The sequence below is a fragment of the Tachysurus fulvidraco genome, chromosome 15 (genome assembly GCF_022655615.1).
Source record: "Tachysurus fulvidraco isolate hzauxx_2018 chromosome 15, HZAU_PFXX_2.0, whole genome shotgun sequence".
Lineage (NCBI taxonomy): Eukaryota > Metazoa > Chordata > Actinopteri > Siluriformes > Bagridae > Tachysurus > Tachysurus fulvidraco.
Genome location: NC_062532.1, coordinates 13,274,316 through 13,291,784, shown reverse-complemented (window position 1 = coordinate 13,291,784; position 17,469 = coordinate 13,274,316). Strand labels below are relative to the sequence as shown.

Genomic DNA, 17,469 nt, shown 5'->3' with positions numbered 1-17,469 from the left:
AATGTAGTGGAACACTAGGAAAACACGAATTTAAGCAGCGCTTGAAGGAAGCACGGGAGACCACGCCCACGCTCAGTTTGATTGGTGCATTCGGTTACTCCTACAAAGGAAGTACAAGGCCATACGTCAGTCCGCCCCGTGGCCTCCGCTCAACGTCACTGGTTTGTGCAACACGTTCCTCTCGGCTTTGACAGCAGAAGCGCCATGTCACTTCGCGTGATTATTCGTCAACTTAAAAATCCTCTTAGAGACACTTTTAGGAGCCAGAATGTCAGTTCTATCGCGCACGCGAGGTCGGTGCTGGAGGGCGAACTGGAGACGATCCGCGCTGCAGGGACCTGGAAAGGGGAAAGAGTCATAACGTCCAGTCAGGGACCGCATATCAACGTGGAGGGCAGTCGTGGCGGTGAGCGATGGGAATGTTTCTGGGAAATAACTTTATTCATACTTCTATATGACTCGAAATATTGCAATGGTCTTTCTGTAGCATTTGCTTAGGTTATGCAAATCCACACTATCCCGAGTTGGAAGTTGATTTCACGAGTGAGAAAAAGTATGTGTGTGTGTGTGTGTGTGTGTGTGTGTGTGTGTGTGTGTGTGTGTACAAGTCTGGACATTTAAGTGTTACATGGTGTGTAATTATTTCACTTGCAAATGGCAAGTAACTTTGACCAACCTAAAGTAAAACTTTAACATTATAAAAAAAAAGGAAAAATGTTTGAGAAGTAAATCCCTTAAATATTACAATTTTAAATTGTGGATAATACAATGATTCCCCCCTAGGGACGTTTTAACTCCCCCACAAAGGATCATATATCTCTTAGTGTTCTGGCAATGCCCCAGGCTTGGCATTGTTACATAACCGTTCATTTTGTGCAAATAAGTCAAACAGTTAAATGTCACTGTATAATTTACACTGTGTTTAATGTCAGACAGTTGTGGTCTACATTATGGTAACAAAATCAATGAAAACTCATTAAGACTGTATGAGACATGTTTAATATTATATTTAGCTAAATCCACTTGTGCCTGTTTGTTACACTCACTTTGTTAGTAGGGCCATTATTTTCTGTTCTCATGTCTAAAGAGTCATTTTGTGAACCAGACAATTCTTCTGCTGTCCCATCATTGTTTAATGTAATTAATTTTTGATTGTATCTTTACACATTTTAGATATATTGAACTTTTGTGCCAATAACTACCTGGGTCTGTCCAGTCATCCAGAGGTTATTAAGGCTGGAATTGAAGCACTGCAGAAATACGGAGCTGGTTTGAGTTCAGTCAGGTTCATCTGCGGGACACAGGTGAAGAAAGAGATTATTAGACAAATGAATGACATGAAACTGTGACTTTTGTGACCAAGCAATCAGGCAATTTTTTTTTTCTTTTTTTAACCAGGATCTTCACAAGCACTTAGAGAAGAAGATAGCCGAGTTTCATGAAAGAGAAGACTGCATCCTGTATGCAAGCTGCTTTGATGCCAATGCTGGTCTCTTTGAGGTATTTCAACCTTCATAATTGTATATGTCTAACAAATGAGAAGTCAACATGGGTGAGATTAAGACACCAAAAGGTGATATTTATTTAAATCATAACCAAATTGTTTTTTAAACAATCAAGTCGAAATTCAAATCATAATTAAATAAAACAAAATACACTAAAGCAGGGGTGTCAAACTCAAATTCACAGTGGGCCAAAATATAAAACTGAGATAAAGTCACGGGCCAAACTGAATATTTATTGAAAAATTAACTGCAAATGATATGTAATGTTCAACCTTTTTCATATCTAAACAAACTTAGTTTTGCTTGAACACAGGATTTGGAACAACCAGAGCTTGATATTACAAACATATAAGAAATTAAATTTGAAATAAAAGACACATCAATGGTATTCATTTCTTATTTAAATAAATAAAATAAATTATGCCTCTCTCTCTGTATCATTTTAAGTTCCTTTTTGAAGTGGATCTTTTTCAAAACCAACAACAAAACAACCAAAAATAATAATTCCAAAAAAATCCAACTTTTTGACATGCCTTGGAGTAGAAAAAGCATAAAGAAAACCTATATTCAAACTCAGTTTTTTACACTCTGTTTCGTTTCATAGTGTCTTCTTATGTTATATTCTTTCGTTACAGACACGTTAGCTCCGTTAGCACACAAGACAAACAGGTCTGTGCTTTATATTCGTGAACAGATAATCTGCCTCCCACCTGTCTTGAAAGCTCCTATTGTCCATCTTTCGTTTGGCCATTTTTGTGGTGGGTGGAATTAACTTGCCCGATGTGACTGTAACGTGGTTGTTAACGACTGTCAACAGAGAATGAGGAGCGCTTGCTGTTCGTGACTACGCGTCAATACAGTGGCAAGGCATTCTGGGTTTTGTAGTATTAGCGGAGCATGTGGCTAGCCAGCTGTAATGTACATTTGATATGATGTCTCTTGCCAAATACAACCCGCGGGCCTGAGTTTGACACCCCTGCACTAAAGTTAACATCAAGCTAATTATTTTTAAAAAAGTAGATTAAATTAAAAGTGCATGATTTGCAGAGAAAATAACCCACATTATAACTCTTAGCGACCTAATGGGTACCAGACAGAAGTATTGGAAAAACCTAGAGAGATAGGAATGGACACTCATTATTGTTTTAGCTTGTATGCTTGCAGTTTAATTATGGTGACACTGTTCTTGAAGAACAGGAAAATTGTGTCCTGTAAACTCCCAACTGTCCGGGAGGAAAATGTTGTAAAAGCGCAGAATAGATAAAAGGTGTATGATTTTGTGGAAGCATGCAAGTTGTTTCGGACCAATTGTCAATAAACTCTGTTTTTACCCTGCACCATCCAGTCTAATGAATCTTTTAGTGTAACGTACAGTAACCTTGCAAATCAAGTACATCTAAATAAAAATAAAGACTTAAATGTCTTTCACATTTATGCAGATATAAAATACCACATCTCATTGCCAAAACACTGTCCAGTGGCTTGCTGAAGTTTACTGAAGATGCAAAAGTCATGTGCACTACTGACTAAGGGAAACGAATGAATATAATCATTCGTTTTCCTTAGTTGGTATAAATGCACTTAACTAGCTAACTAGTCCATTATAAGCTATAAATGTTGAATGTAATATGAAAATATTTCTTGTTTCCAGGTTCTCCTGGGCCCAGATGATGCTGTGTTATCTGATGAACTAAACCATGCTTCAATCATTGACGGAATTAGATTGTGTCGGGCACAAAGGTTTCGTTACAAGCACATGAACCTGGATGATCTGGAGGAAAAACTGAAAGAATCCCAGGTAGACACATTGGTTATACCTATGCTCTGTAAAAGAAAAAGTCACTAGCTAATCCACCCACACCATGAGTGTGTCTCAATCAGCCCCCTAGTTCAGTTGTTCGGGCACTGATCAGTTTTTGTTAAACATTTTAGGGGCTGAATCAATCGCAAAATCTTTCAAGTGCACTAGAACATTTGCTTCTGAAAAATAATCCCACAATGCACCTCAAAAACCACTATAAACGCTCACTATGTTCCATTACTGGAAAAGAGCCGAAAAGAAAACTTACATTAGTGTTTTTTTTTTTGAAGGGATATGTAACATAATAATGAATATTTTTCATAATATACTTTAAACAAACATTAACATAATTTTGCAAACATTAGAGAATTAATGTCAGGAAGATAGCAGTGTCGTCTGTTGTTAAAAAATACCCATGTTGTTGATGTATTGATCTTCTATGACATTAGTACTAAATCTAAATACCTCTGGGGTTGGGTTTGATTCTATCTCTGCCTTGTGCCTTGTGTGTGTGCAGAGCTTTCTTTTTTTTCCTCCATGCTTTGCTGTCTTTCATGTACTCTTGAGGGATCTTGGGTACTGAGGGATCTGGTAGCCTAGTGGGTTATGATGTTGGATTAATGATTGGAAGGTCATGTGTTTGAATCCCAGGTCCACCAAAGTGCCACTTCTTAGCCCCTGAGCAAGGCCCTTAACCCTCAATTGCTTAGTTGTATAAATTGAAATAATAATGTAAGTCACTCTGGATAAGGGTATCTGCTAAAAGCCATAAATGTACTCCCAATTTCCTCCTCAGTCCAGAGACATGTGTTGTAGTCTGATTGGCATTTCTAAATTTTCTGTAGTGTGTGAATGGGTCTGTGCATGTGCAATTGTGCCCTGTGATAAGTTCACACCCTTTATGCCTTTAGGGTCCCCACGAGCCTGTGTAGCAGTACATAAGATGGATGGATGGGTATATCAACAAGCTTGACAAATTCCACCCCATCCCTAAATCATTAAATCTTTAGGTTTTATAACTCAAGCTGCTCAAAAATTGCTTGCAGTACATGCTAAACTTCTGTATAATTAATTTGACAAGCAAGATTTTTTTTTTCTAAAAACTTTTTACTGTGTTCAATTGTTGGTTCAAGGAAGGGTGCATCAGGGATTAAGTCCACAACTTTGCATTAGATTAGACAGTGAAATGAGCAGAGTTGGAGACTACAATTGTTTCATACAAGGTATAATTCAGTGATACAAATATTTATAATTATTTATAATGTTTGTTGCATCCTTAATAATACATGCCCTATTTTCCCCACACATAGTCCTGCCGGCTTAGGCTGGTGGTAACTGATGGAGTTTTCTCTATGGATGGTGACGTGGCTCCTTTGGTGGGTATCTGTGATCTTGCTGAGCAGTATGGAGCGTTGGTCTTTATTGACGAATGCCATGCAACAGGATTCTTGGGTCTTCGTGGCCGGTGAGTAGAAGACAATTATGATAAGTGTTATGAATATTTATCATAAAAAAACAGTTCATAAATTATACTATTGATTCATCAGTGGCTTAGATAATGAACTTGATCCAGAAAATCCCCTTCAATGTAGGTCTCTATATTAATCTGCAAGTCTAATGTAATGATTTTGACAATAGTTTGTATTTTCATGCAGAGGTACTGATGAGCTGCTGGGGGTGATGGACAGAGTGCACATAGTGAACTCCACTTTGGGAAAAGCTCTTGGAGGGGCAGCAGGTAAGTGTTAATACAACTTTAGTTTTTGGATTATTTCAGCATGAGGTGGGACTGGTGAGGTTGTACTGATTTTGGGCAATGTTTTCCCAAGATGTATTACGTTACAATTATTACATATATATCAATTCTGTATCAAAGCAGTTAAATATATAACATATTTGCTGTTGTGTCTTTAGCTGCAGTTTAAGTGAAAAAAATTTAAACAACCCACTGGAAAGAACTGTTACTTTCCCATTGTTTAAGACCTCTTGTTTGTGGAAAGTTGCCATAGTTTTTTAGGACTATTATTGACTCAGCAGTGTGTTTCTATGTTTGTTTTTGATACATCATATATATATATATATATATATATATATATATATATATATATATATATATATATATATATATATATATATATATATATATATAAACCCTAACTTCAAAGATGTCCTTCGCATTTCAGGTGGTTACACAGTTGGACCAAAACCTTTAATCGACCTACTCAGGCAGCGCTCTCGTCCTTACCTTTTTTCCAACTCTCTCCCACCTCCAGTGGTGGGCTCTGCCACTCGTGCAGTGGAACTACTAATGGCATCCAATGAAATTGCACAGAGCATGGCCTCCAAAACCATGAGGTAGGAGTTAAGGGTACAAATATCTAATGGGGCATAAAGGGAGAATTGCACAGGCTATAATTTTTCTTATAGTTGAAATGAGATAAGCATTTTGTGTTTGGTCAAGTGAAAGTGAGCCAACAATGAGCCAGCAAGGACATGATCCAGATATCTGAGTTTCATAACACCTTGACAAAAGTTCACACTGTGAATGAAAACAAGTCTCTGATTACACCCTCCAGGTTCAGAAACAGTATGACACAGGCAGGGTTCACCATCGCAGGCACAGCTCATCCAATCTGCCCTGTGATGCTGGGAGATGCTCGCTTGGCTTCCAACATGGCTGATGACATGCTGAAACTTGGTAAAACCTCGGATTTAACCGTTTTCTGTCATTTTATAGTAACTTTTTATCTTGAAATGATCATGTAGAATGTTATAACCTAAAGTGAATTATAGATGCTTTAAAAAAATCCCTAAATATAAGTGAAAGTATGACACATTGCTCAATTTACGCCTGTGATTTTCTTTCTCTTCACTTTTCCTTAGGAGTGTATGTGATTGGATTCTCCTACCCTGTGGTTCCCAAAGGAAAAGCTCGTATCCGGGTCCAGATCTCAGCCGCACACACCGAGTCAGACATTGATCGTGCTGTAGATGCCTTTATACAGACTGGCCGAAAGCATGGCGTCATATCATAGAGTTTGTGCTCAACTATTAGTATAACTGGATGCCTTTAACAGAATTACTTGTAGAAAAAGCAGCTCTAAGGAAATGGACTGTTACAATGAGATGTGATATTAGCTTAGCAATTCTGCTGAGATGCATAGTGTGAAATTTTGAGTTTGCAATAATAAATGCTTTTCTCAATATTATATTTGCCTTTCATGTCTTTTTTGTTTTGTTTTGATTATGTATACAAAAAAAACAGAAAGTGATGGACAATAACAAATCTGTTGGAATTTGACACATTTGTTAATTGAGTTAGTTGTACTTATTCAAGCATTTTTTTATGTATTTATTCAGTTGCGTTATTTAAATGCCATTTGTTAATTTTCTCGTATATAAACCAAAGAAAGATGTTGAAATAAGAAGCAAAACTAGTATACTAGGAAAAGATAATGTGGCCAATTGGTTACAGGGGGCTCACTGATAATGTCTCAAACTCCTGTAAAACTTGAGGAAGACAGGAATTCCAAAAGAGATGGTGAATTAGGAGAGCCGAGAGTGACCATTCTCCAATGTCTATTAATAGATACTCTGTGGAGATCATCAAGAGCACCATATTCCTTTGTGTTCATCTGCCAGAGAACTTCACCTGATCACTCAACACCAGCTCCATCAGCAAGAAAGCCTATCTCCCTTCCCCATACTGACCATGTTTTACAGAGGGACCATTAAGAGCATCCTAAGCATCTGCATCACTGTCTGGTTTGGGAATTGCACCGTCTCGGATTGCAAGACCTTGCAGCGAATGGTGAAGATAGCTGAGAAGATAATTGGAGTCTCTTTCCCCTCTATCACAGACATTTACACCACATGCTGCATCCACAAAGCGAACAGCGTTGCGGATGTGCCCACACACTCCTCACACACACTGAAAAAAGTTAGCAAAGCATTCAGGCCCCCACAACCAGACTGTGCAACAGTTTGTATCCTCAAGCCATCAGGCTTCTCAACACCCAGAACTGAACTGCACCAATCTGGCAGGCACACACACACTCAGTTAATATAAAGCTGTTTACTACACCACCCATACAAACAGTGATAATAAATACATCTATAACAATGTTATAAGCGATCTGTCTCGTAGTGCAACATATTGTTTGCGCTGTCTGTCTTGCACTGTATGCACTTTACTGTTAGTCCTTAGCTATGTGTTGTTTTTTGTTTTATGCCCCACTATGTTGTTTTATGTAGCACTATGGACCTGTAGAAACGTTATTTAATTTCACTATGTACTAAGTATGGTTGAAATGACAATAAAAGCTTTGCAAATCAAAACATATTTTAATGATTATGTTTTGCAAATCAAAACATAATCATTAAAATATCAAAATATATCTGATATATTCTTTTGATCATAAACGTCAACGTGCTGTCAAAATATGTATGGTCACTTTAAACTTCATTACACCACAGAGTGCGCCATTTTATACAATAAACGCCATTATTGTTCATAGCCCCGGATTTTTCGCGCCACGAGAGTCGTTAATCCCCGCCCCTTTTGACGTTCCCGGAGCCGTGGACCAATGTGTCATTCACATTGTCAGCAGTGGGCGTAGTCTAACTTAAAAACAGAGGCGGTCCCAAAAGTTTTGCCGCGAAACGAGCAGCGTGGTAGGCATTTTGTGTGTGCTGGAGTGCGGTGTGAGGTCTGTAAGGGTTTAGATTGCGTATTGAGTAAGCAGTGTTTTTTTTTAGTAAGACACTTGCACTTGAAGCAAAGGAAAATGTCTGGATTTGACGATCCGGGAGTTTATTACAGTGACAGCTTCGGTGGAGGACAAAGCATCGGAGACGAAGGGACCCTGAAACGCAGTCAAATCAAAAAGCGCTTTCGGGAATTCCTGAGACAGTTCAGGGTCGGAACGGATCGCACCGGCTTTACCTACAAATACAGGTACAGGAAAGAAAATCAGGACCAAGTAACATTACCGCTGTGTTTTCTCCACTGTTTAGTGACGTCACACGTTATACAATGTTGTGTTCTACAACTTATTTGATTTATCAAGATCAAAACAGTGAAAGAGTTTGATTTAATTACGTGCATTGATGTTTTAATTCTTGTCTAGTCGACTTTTGTTTAGGGATGTGGTAGCTTAGTGGTTCAGATGTTGGACTACTGATAAGAAGGTAATAAGTTCGAATCCCAGCTCCACCAAGCTGCTACTGCTGGGCTACTGACCAAGGCCCTTAACTGTCTATTGCTCAGTTGTATAAACTTAAGTAAAATTGTAAAAAAAAAAAAAAAAAAATGGTTGGAAGGTCATGGGTTTGAATCCCAGGTCCACCAAGCTGCCACTGCTGGGCCCCTGAGCAAGGCCTTTAACCCTCAATTGCTCAGTTGTATATTGAAATAAATTGTAAGTCACTCTGGATAAGGGTGTCTGCTAAATTATGTAAATGTTTATTATGTGGCCATTTTCTGCAGAGATGAACTCAAGAGGCACTACACTCTTGGAGAGTACTGGATCGAAGTGGAAATGGAAGATTTGGCCAGTTTTGATGAGGATCTCTCAGATTGCCTGTACAAGCTGCCCACGGAAAACCTGCCTCTGGTGAGCACCTCCATCTCTACAACAGCTTCAAACAAGGAGTCATTGCAGAATGCAACAGCAACCTGCTAATGAATGTTTAAATAAAAAATACAGCAATATAGTTTAATATATAATTAGTATATTTATATATTAAATATTATAATGTATAAATATAATTATATATTATAGTTTCCTACAATTTGAGCAGCTTTTTATGTTTGGTTGTGATTGACAGCTGGAAGAGGCAGCACAGGAAGTAGCAGATGAGGTTACACGTCCCAGGCCAGTAGGAGAAGAGACTGTGCAGGATATCCAGGTGATGCTGAAGAGTGATGCACATCCTGCATCTATTCGCAACCTGAAGGTAAGCTCCAGAAATGTCTTCAACTCTGCTCTGCAAAGTAACAAAAAATTAAGCTTTACTATTAACAGTTACAAAGCATTGACAGCGTTGATGTGCCTTTCTGTAAATTCATTAACTTCTCACATAAAGCATTCACATATCAAATATTACACACACTTCCTTTCAGCTTGAGAGTCTAACGGAAGAATTGGCTGCTACCATAGACACAATATATTAGACTATATATATATATATATATATATATATATATATATATATATATATATATATATATATATATAGGACTACTGTCAGAGCTGCTGATATAGAAAATGAATCAGTTTCTTCTAACCAGTCAGATTTTAACTTCGTATATGTATCCATGTACAAATATTGCCGTTACTGTTCATTCATTGTTAACCATGCTTGTGATTTTTACCACAGTCTGAGCAGGTGTCTCGTCTGGTAAAGATTCCTGGTATCATCATCTCCTCTTCAGCAGTGAGGGCAAAAGCCACTAGAGTATGCCTGCAGTGCAGAGGGTGCCGTTCTGTCATCAGTAACATCCCTCTGCCACCTGGCCTACAGGGCTACGCTTTGCCCCGCAAGTGCAACACGTGAGTCTTTATCATCTCTATAAAATATATATAGTGTGTGTGTGTGTGTATATGTATGTATGTGTGTATGTGTGTGTGTATATATATATATATATATATATATAGTGTATGTATATGTATGTATGTGTAGATATATATGTAATTAGTACCAATAAATACATATTATATTGCCTCAAGAAAATAACGAGTTTTTCCTCCTCTTCTGCAGTGAGCAAGCGGGCCGTGTGAAGTGTCCTGTGGATCCATACTTTATCATCCCAGACCGGTGCGTGTGTGTGGACTTTCAGACCTTGCGACTGCAGGAGTCTCCCGATGCTGTGCCTCATGGAGAGATGCCACGACATATGCAGCTTTACTGTGACCGGTACGCATGAGCAGTTTCACTATGATCGATCCAGTCCAAATTGTGAAATTTTTTAATTAAATTGACTACTTCATGTACTACGTTTTGGACTTTGCATGTTTAAACATACATGTCCTTTTATGTCCAAATGTCTTTCTCCTAATTCTCTTCTGTCGATGTTGCTGAAAATAAAGCTTTAAGACCTGAACATCTAAGGGTTATTCATTTTTTTCCTTCAAGGTATCTGTGTGACCGTGTAGTGCCTGGGAACCGAGTGACCATCATGGGTATATACTCCATTAAGAAAATTGCTCAGCAGAAGAGCAAAGGTCGTGATAAAGCAGCTGGAGTGGGTATTCGTGCTGCTTACCTGCGTGTAGTTGGTATTCAAGTGGACACAGAGGGAGCAGGTGAATACAAGCAGTGGCTTATGATCAATCCAGTCCAAATTGTGAGATTTGAGTAAATTGACTGCTCCATGCAGTGCGTTTTGGAATTTGCATGTTTAAACATACATGTCCTTTGTGTAACAACAACCCCCCCCCCCCCCAATTAATTAATTATTACTTTTTTTTTTCATTGATCAGGTCGAGGGGCCACTGGGTCAGTATCCCCCCAGGAAGAGGAGGAGCTACGGACGTTGGCTGCTTCCCCCTCTGTCTATGACTCTATTGCACGTTCTCTTGCTCCCTCTATTTATGGCAGTGACGATCTTAAGAAAGCAATTGCTTGCCTCTTGTTTGGGGGCTCCAGAAAGAGGTGAGCATCTGTTTTTCAATTGGGGGTATTCAATTAAAGTAAATAAAGACAATTGAACACATTAACCAAGCATGTGTGTGTGTGTGTGGTGTTTTGTTTTTTTCTTTTTGTGTGTGTGGACTCAGGTTGCCAGATGGTCTTACCCGCAGAGGTGATATTAATCTGCTGATGCTTGGAGACCCTGGTACAGCCAAGTCTCAGCTGCTAAAATTTGTAGAGAGATGTTCTCCTATTGGGGTGAGCTGAATGTCCAATTGTTTGCACGTTCTTTCATGTTAGCCCTTTGTATTACTATTTTAAGTTTCAGTTGCTAAAATGGAAATTCTTGTGTTTTCAGGTTTATACCTCCGGGAAGGGCAGTAGTGCAGCTGGTCTAACAGCGTCTGTGCTCCGAGACCCAAACACGCGTGGCTTCATCATGGAGGGTGGAGCTATGGTGCTGGCAGATGGTGGTGTGGTGTGTATTGATGAGTTTGACAAGGTAAAGCTCAAGTAGTGCATGCTTCTTAAACATGTACAGTTTCACATGGTTAACATTTTCCTGTGCAAAGTTGTAGTTGATTGTCTTCTTACAGTGTTAAAATTGTTTTTATTTTTTGTAGATGAGAGAAGATGACAGAGTAGCCATTCATGAAGCGATGGAGCAGCAGACTATATCTATTGCCAAGGTGTGCACAGTTTCGGTCCTTTTGTATCGGTCTGTAAGCTTGGTATATTACTGATGTGTTGTCTTGGTCTGTTTTTAGGCTGGGATCACTACCACTCTGAACTCTCGATGTTCCGTGCTGGCGGCTGCCAACTCTGTGTTCGGCAGATGGGACGACACAAAGGGTGAAGATAACATTGATTTTATGCCCACCATCTTGTCCCGTTTTGACATGATCTTCATCATCAAGGATCAACATGACCAGCAGAGAGACATGGTGTGTGGAATTAATTGTACCATCCGGGGAACACTATTAAAATTCATATTCTGTGTGTTGAATTAGAGTTGGTTAATGAGTTTTTTAAATGATCTTTGTATGTTCTTAGACGCTCGCTCGTCACGTGATGAACGTGCATCTCAGTGCTCAGACACAGACAGAGGGGGTGGAGGGAGAAATTCCTTTGGCCATGTTGAAGAAATACATTGCTTATGCCCGAACGTAAGTCTGCTTCCCTTCCTGCTGTACCTCAACACTTGTATCTTTTCAGGAAAGATTTAGTGTTCAGATGCCCACCTCTGGACTAGAGTGCATATACAGTAGTATTGTCAGCTTTTAAATTTCGTGTTAATTCTACATGTATAGTATGTAGATCTGTTTTAGCTTGTCACAGCGTTAAACATGCAGGAGGTAGTTGTGTTAAATGTTTAGGATTGTATCCTGACAGGAAATGTGGTCCTCGTTTGTCTGCGGCTGCGGCAGAGAAGCTAAAGAACCGCTATGTGGTGATGCGGAGTGGAGCGAGGGAGCATGAGAGAGAGAGCGATCGCAGAGCCTCGATCCCCATCACTGTCAGGTGATGGCTTGGAGTCTAACTCTTAAATTTAGCATTGTGCGCTTTCTATGGCTATCTCTAACATTATGCAGTCTATAGATTTCATTACATTTCGAAGCTTTAATCATCTTGCTGTCACCGCTCTGTTTAAACAGTGCTGTCTGTCTTTCGCTTACAGGCAGTTGGAGGCAGTTGTACGTATCGCTGAGTCTCTGGCAAAGATGAAGCTGCAAGCGATAGCAGGAGAAGAGGAGGTAGATGAGGCGCTTCGTCTTTTCCAGGTGTCTACTCTGGATGCTGCGCTGTCTGGTAGCCTGTCAGGTACGGCTGTGTGACTTGCTGTGTTCTTTGGTAGTACTGAGTAAATATCAAGACAGTAAAATATTGGCACACATTTATGTTTAAAACTTAGATGATTATCAATGCATGTTGTTTCAGGCTCTACCTGTCATCCGCCTATTTGTATATTTTCAGTGTGCATGCTAATATCAATAGCATTGTTGTGTTTCTTCAGGTGTGGAGGGTTTCACTACCCAGGAGGATCAGGAAATGATCTCCCGCATAGAGAAGCAGTTAAAGAGACGCTTTGCCATTGGCTCTCAGGTGTCTGAGCACAGCATTGTACAGGACTTCACCAAACAGGTCAGAAATGTGAAACACAGGTTTACAGATCGATTTTGTCAATTAATATTGAAGTATATTGTGAGTCATAATACGATATATCATTGAAAAGTCAGTATTTTTTGTTGGATTTGTGACCACCAGTCCTGAGTAAAGGATTTCTTTGGGAAATTTGTACTTTTTAAGATTTCCTTGCATGTAATGTTGGCACCTTTTGTCATTTTTATCACAGTTATAAATACAGCATCTCTTTAACTGACTTCTTTTTCATTTCTTTGAACAGAAATACCCTGAACATGCTATATATAAGGTCCTTCATCTCATGCTGAGGAGAGGAGAACTACAGCACCGCATGCAGAGGAAGGTGCTTTACAGAGTCAAGTAGAAGGGATGCGTGTCTGTGTGTGCGTGTGCCTTTAAAGAAAATTGTTAAAAAAAAAAAGAAACCTGAATATTGAAGGCATGTTAAGTATCTTTCTGTAAATAGTTCAGCCAGCATTTTGGGTACACTTCCTTTGGTATCAATATTTGATATGCTGTAAACCATAATGCTTAAGAATGATTGATTAATTATAGTTGTGGCACAAATTCAATATGTGCTTTAAAAATTCTGCTTTTTACTGTTTGTCAGAACAATGCTGTTAAACTCCCATGTTTGTAAGGGCATCTTCACTGATATTGTGTGTGGTGTGTTTTTTGTATGTAAAAGCAGGTGGTGATAAAGTATTGTAAAATGTGACGTTTGTTTCGTTACTGCCCATGTTATGCAGTTTGTTTCCAGAGTAAAGAGACATTTTCATTAAATTGAAGTGATTTTAATTAGAAAGTAGCATTAGTGGTTCAGACCTGTATTTCAAAATACAGTTGTTTATAATCAGTTATGGTTAAGTAAGTTTTTATATATAATCCTGTAACATTTTAAAAAGCAGCATAGATTCCTATACCAACACTTGCCAGTGCAACACACAGTCCTAATGTTAGCTTAATGGCTGTTAGTGGTGTGATGGGTCCATTTTGAGCTCCACTGCCACCTAAACAAAAAAAAAAAGCACGATCTTTTATTTTCTATAGTAATTATGGGAGTAAAATACATTTTAATCCTTTTATTATTTGCGTTTTTGTCACTTACTTGAAGTTCCTTCTGTGATGCTTAACATTTTCTGAAGGTCATCAAAAACCTGTCAGAATTGATCACAAAAACATAAAGATAATATAAGATCACAGAGAATAACTTTTATTATCCCTCTATCCAAAAGATTAGTTAGAGTTGGAATTCGGTAGGTTAACACAAAAAAGGCTAGGCAGGAGGCAAAGAGGAAGGCCAAAGAGGAGGTATATGGATGTAATTAATGAGGATATGAAGCTAGCGGGTGCAAGTGTTAAAGCAGAAGATAGGGATAGGTGGAGAGAGAGAGAGGGAAAAGCCGAAAGAAGAACACAAAAAAGGCTAGACAAACTACGAATTTTCAGAGTGTACATCTCAGGCATAGCCAAAATATGGCTTTGATTCTTAAGCTAATGGTACAATATTTAATTATGCCTCTGAATTTGATCAATTGATTTAACCACTGTTACCAGGTTTGTTCTAAATAACTTTAAAAACACCAATTGCTTTGAAAATCTATACCATATCCAATAGTTCAGACGTTGCACTCATATGGATTAAAAATCTGAAATAACACTAAAACATTACCAGTATGGTAAGGTTTCCAGGATTGCAAAGGTACACTCCTTTAAAAACCTTTAAGGTCTAACATCGAGTGATGAGAGCTGGGTGCACTCCTGCAGTGTTAATTGTCAGGTTGTACGCTTACACCAAAAACTGATATTTAAATCACATGTCCATCATTATATCGATCTTTACATTTCCTTTTACCTATATTTTACATAAAAAAATTTAAATGGTTACTAAACTTATGCCAAGTTCCTCATGTTATACGTACCTCAATGTTAAACTCAAAGGCCTTGACAGCTTCATCCAGAACTTTCCTGCGCTCCTCCTCATTCAGCTCAATGCTGTTCATTCTGCTCCTGTACAGCTGCTTAAATCGGTGAGGACTTGTCACTCCTGGGAATGAGAAGAATGCCACACCCTCCTTGCCAAGTCCCATGGACTTTTGGGTAATTTTTCCTAGGACCTGACCTCCTGACAAGTCACCAAGATAACGGGTGTAAGCATGAGCTACGAGGAGATTTGGGTTGCTCCTGCCAATCTAAATCGAAGGAAGAACCAATGGGTTAGAAAGACATGGCAATATAAACATGATACAGGCTTCCAAAGAAGCATTCCTTGAAAGTTAAAGGGTTTTGTCTAGGGGAGCCCCATGTGTGGAAACATTATTATTCCATATATGTTCCTTTTTGTACACATTGATGGGTTCTGATTTAAAAGGCTAGATCTGCATTTGAGGAAACCAACGTTTTAAAAGTGTACTTTAATGTATTTATAATTTTATGTGTCCCTTTCATATCCTCATTCTGTATAATTTGGGACTAAGTACGACAAAAAATATATCAGCAAATTATATTTTCCACTGGCACCACATAAACTTTTGCTTATAGTTTTACTACAATTAATTGGTTTTTTTTTCAACTTAATGTTCTACCATTTTATTACTTATTTTTATTACTTATTATAGTTCCTACACTCACTGCCATTGTAAAAAATCAGTAAAGAGACCCTGTACAAAAATGGTTTTAAACATAAATAAGGTGTACAAACATGTACCTCTCGAAGCCTCTCAGCATATCGGTGTGTTGCTGCAGGTACTATAACTCTCTTTTTCCACTGTGGCCCAAAGAAATACTCAAGATCATTCTCAAGAGACTCCAATCTGGCCAGCTCCTGAGGGAAGTAGATGGGCTCCACAGCTGGGTGGCCCGAGTTCCTGTCCAGCTCCTCTTCCAGCGCTTGGTAAATCTCATACAGGGAGCACAGAAGAACCTGTAAGTAAAGAAACAAAGGCATCTTTGAGAATGGGCATGTCAATTTAGAGAACTGATTTTATTATTGAGAAAGGAACAGAAAGACGATGTTAGTTTAGGTCACTTGCAAAAGTGCTGATGAGGTTCATGTTCTCAGTGATTGTGGTGTTTGTACAATCTTCTAAATGTTTACTCAACTATTAACATAAGAAACGTGTAAGTCTTGTTGAGTATATTTACCTTATACTGTGGCAGTGTGATCTGTCCTTTCTGGTAGTTGAGCATTAGCTGGGTGTTCTCAGCACGCACATGGCTGTCTTTGGTCACCTCTTTTATCTGCTCTGACAGATCGCTGTGGACGAGCAGAAATTACAGCCTTTTATGTGATTGTTATGTTCACAGCAAGAGACTAATTAAAACAAATTTACAGCTACACAAAGTCATATTGCTGGTCACTCAAATAGCTGACTATTCAAATAGTGGCAGTGAGAGTTTCCTGAAAACAGAATCTTTCATTAGTGTATAAACCAGTGGCATATTTTTGATTAGTGCCCACCGATCTGTAACAGGATCAAATGCCAGTTGAACCTCTTGCAACCTCCAATAGTTTTCTAAACCATACTGCTTCTTAAAGATCCTTCAGAATTGTATCTGCTTACCTGAAAACACCATTGGCTCCTTTCATCTTTGTGGTATCCATTTTAAAACCTATAGATATTCAATAATAAGATGCAACAGTACAAGTCTCTTCAGCTAGAAGATCGGTAGTCGTTAATTAATAATGTTAATTAATAACCAATAATCGTGCAGCCAGAACTCCCAGTGTCAGATTATCCTTGTACTGATTTCTTCATCATCTCTTTCCTTTATATATCCACTTCCCTCCCCCTTGTTTGTTAAATAGGAAATGAGAGTTCTGACTCATATCTCACATGGTCAAGTTTATCATGAGTGGACACACTAAAGATATGAGTATGCATTATGGCCCTGGGCTTGCTCATGTTCTGTTTAATGTTGTTAAAAAGAAATCAGTGTTTTAACGTGACTCAGCAAAGAAGAACATAAAACCGTGACACTGAAGAAAAAACATGCACACTGATTTGGCACATTTTATCAAGTGGTGGTCAATTTTACTAAATGTCAGTAAAATTTACTGGCTCAAATGAGCTAAATGAAAGAAAATTAACCAAAAGTAAACTGTGATTCATTGAAAGATTTCATAATAAGATTTATTGAACTGATGTTGTAGGTGAAAATAAATTGTATATTATTTATTTTTTATGCTTTAAGCAGCATTGTCTTCCTGATTAATGCACTGGAGCTTCCAGTTTCTGCTCTCCTGGACAATTCTCCAGTTCCTAGGTTTCCTTCAAATCCCTCTTTACATGGGGCCCTTGGAATCAACTGACATTCACATCCATCAAAGTTACCTCTGTTATAAGGGAAATTAATAAATTTATGACAAGACTATGGGACAGTAGG

General features: G+C 38.5%; 3 protein-coding genes across 3 annotated transcripts; 2 read left to right on the top strand and 1 right to left on the bottom strand.

Moving 5' to 3' along the window:
* Positions 1–76: 76 nt before the first annotated feature.
* Positions 77–6,515, top strand: gcat (glycine C-acetyltransferase). The gene is made up of 9 exons (XM_027141685.2): positions 77–406; positions 1,174–1,304; positions 1,399–1,500; positions 3,157–3,303; positions 4,617–4,771; positions 4,962–5,044; positions 5,490–5,661; positions 5,883–6,004; positions 6,190–6,515. The coding sequence occupies exons 1-9, from the start codon at positions 205–207 to the stop codon at positions 6,339–6,341; spliced, it is 1,266 nt and encodes a 421-aa protein (XP_026997486.1). The 5' UTR covers positions 77–204; the 3' UTR covers positions 6,342–6,515.
* Positions 6,516–7,952: 1,437 nt separating this feature from the next.
* mcm5 (minichromosome maintenance complex component 5) lies at positions 7,953–13,801 on the top strand. The gene is made up of 16 exons (XM_027141668.2): positions 7,953–8,263; positions 8,795–8,921; positions 9,136–9,264; positions 9,688–9,860; positions 10,069–10,224; positions 10,444–10,613; positions 10,791–10,962; positions 11,088–11,199; positions 11,300–11,443; positions 11,565–11,630; positions 11,709–11,885; positions 11,995–12,107; positions 12,334–12,462; positions 12,620–12,762; positions 12,956–13,083; positions 13,346–13,801. The coding sequence occupies exons 1-16, from the start codon at positions 8,094–8,096 to the stop codon at positions 13,445–13,447; spliced, it is 2,211 nt and encodes a 736-aa protein (XP_026997469.1). The 5' UTR covers positions 7,953–8,093; the 3' UTR covers positions 13,448–13,801.
* A 60-nt stretch (positions 13,802–13,861) lies between these two features.
* hmox1a (heme oxygenase 1a) lies at positions 13,862–16,837 on the bottom strand. Its single transcript, XM_027141669.2, is given in 7 exon segments — positions 13,862–14,093; positions 14,192–14,201; positions 14,203–14,240; positions 15,006–15,275; positions 15,791–16,006; positions 16,228–16,339; positions 16,647–16,837. Coding segments are annotated over 7 exon segments (726 nt in total). The 5' UTR covers positions 16,688–16,837; the 3' UTR covers positions 13,862–14,054.
* Positions 16,838–17,469: the final 632 nt, after the last annotated feature.

Bases quoted from the DNA above. Each gene is read 5' to 3' on its own strand.
- gcat (XM_027141685.2), top strand. From the start codon at position 205: ATGTCACTTCGCGTGATTATTCGTCAACTTAAAAATCCTCTTAGAGAC. The intron at 1,305-1,398 runs GTGAAGAAAGAG...TTTTTTAACCAG, and splicing joins GGTTCATCTGCGGGACACAG to GATCTTCACAAGCACTTAGA. The intron at 3,304-4,616 runs GTAGACACATTG...CCCCACACATAG, and splicing joins AAAAACTGAAAGAATCCCAG to TCCTGCCGGCTTAGGCTGGT.
- mcm5 (XM_027141668.2), top strand. From the start codon at position 8,094: ATGTCTGGATTTGACGATCCGGGAGTTTATTACAGTGACAGCTTCGGT. The intron at 11,631-11,708 runs GTGTGCACAGTT...GTCTGTTTTTAG, and splicing joins AGACTATATCTATTGCCAAG to GCTGGGATCACTACCACTCT. The intron at 12,463-12,619 runs GTGATGGCTTGG...TTTCGCTTACAG, and splicing joins TCGATCCCCATCACTGTCAG to GCAGTTGGAGGCAGTTGTAC.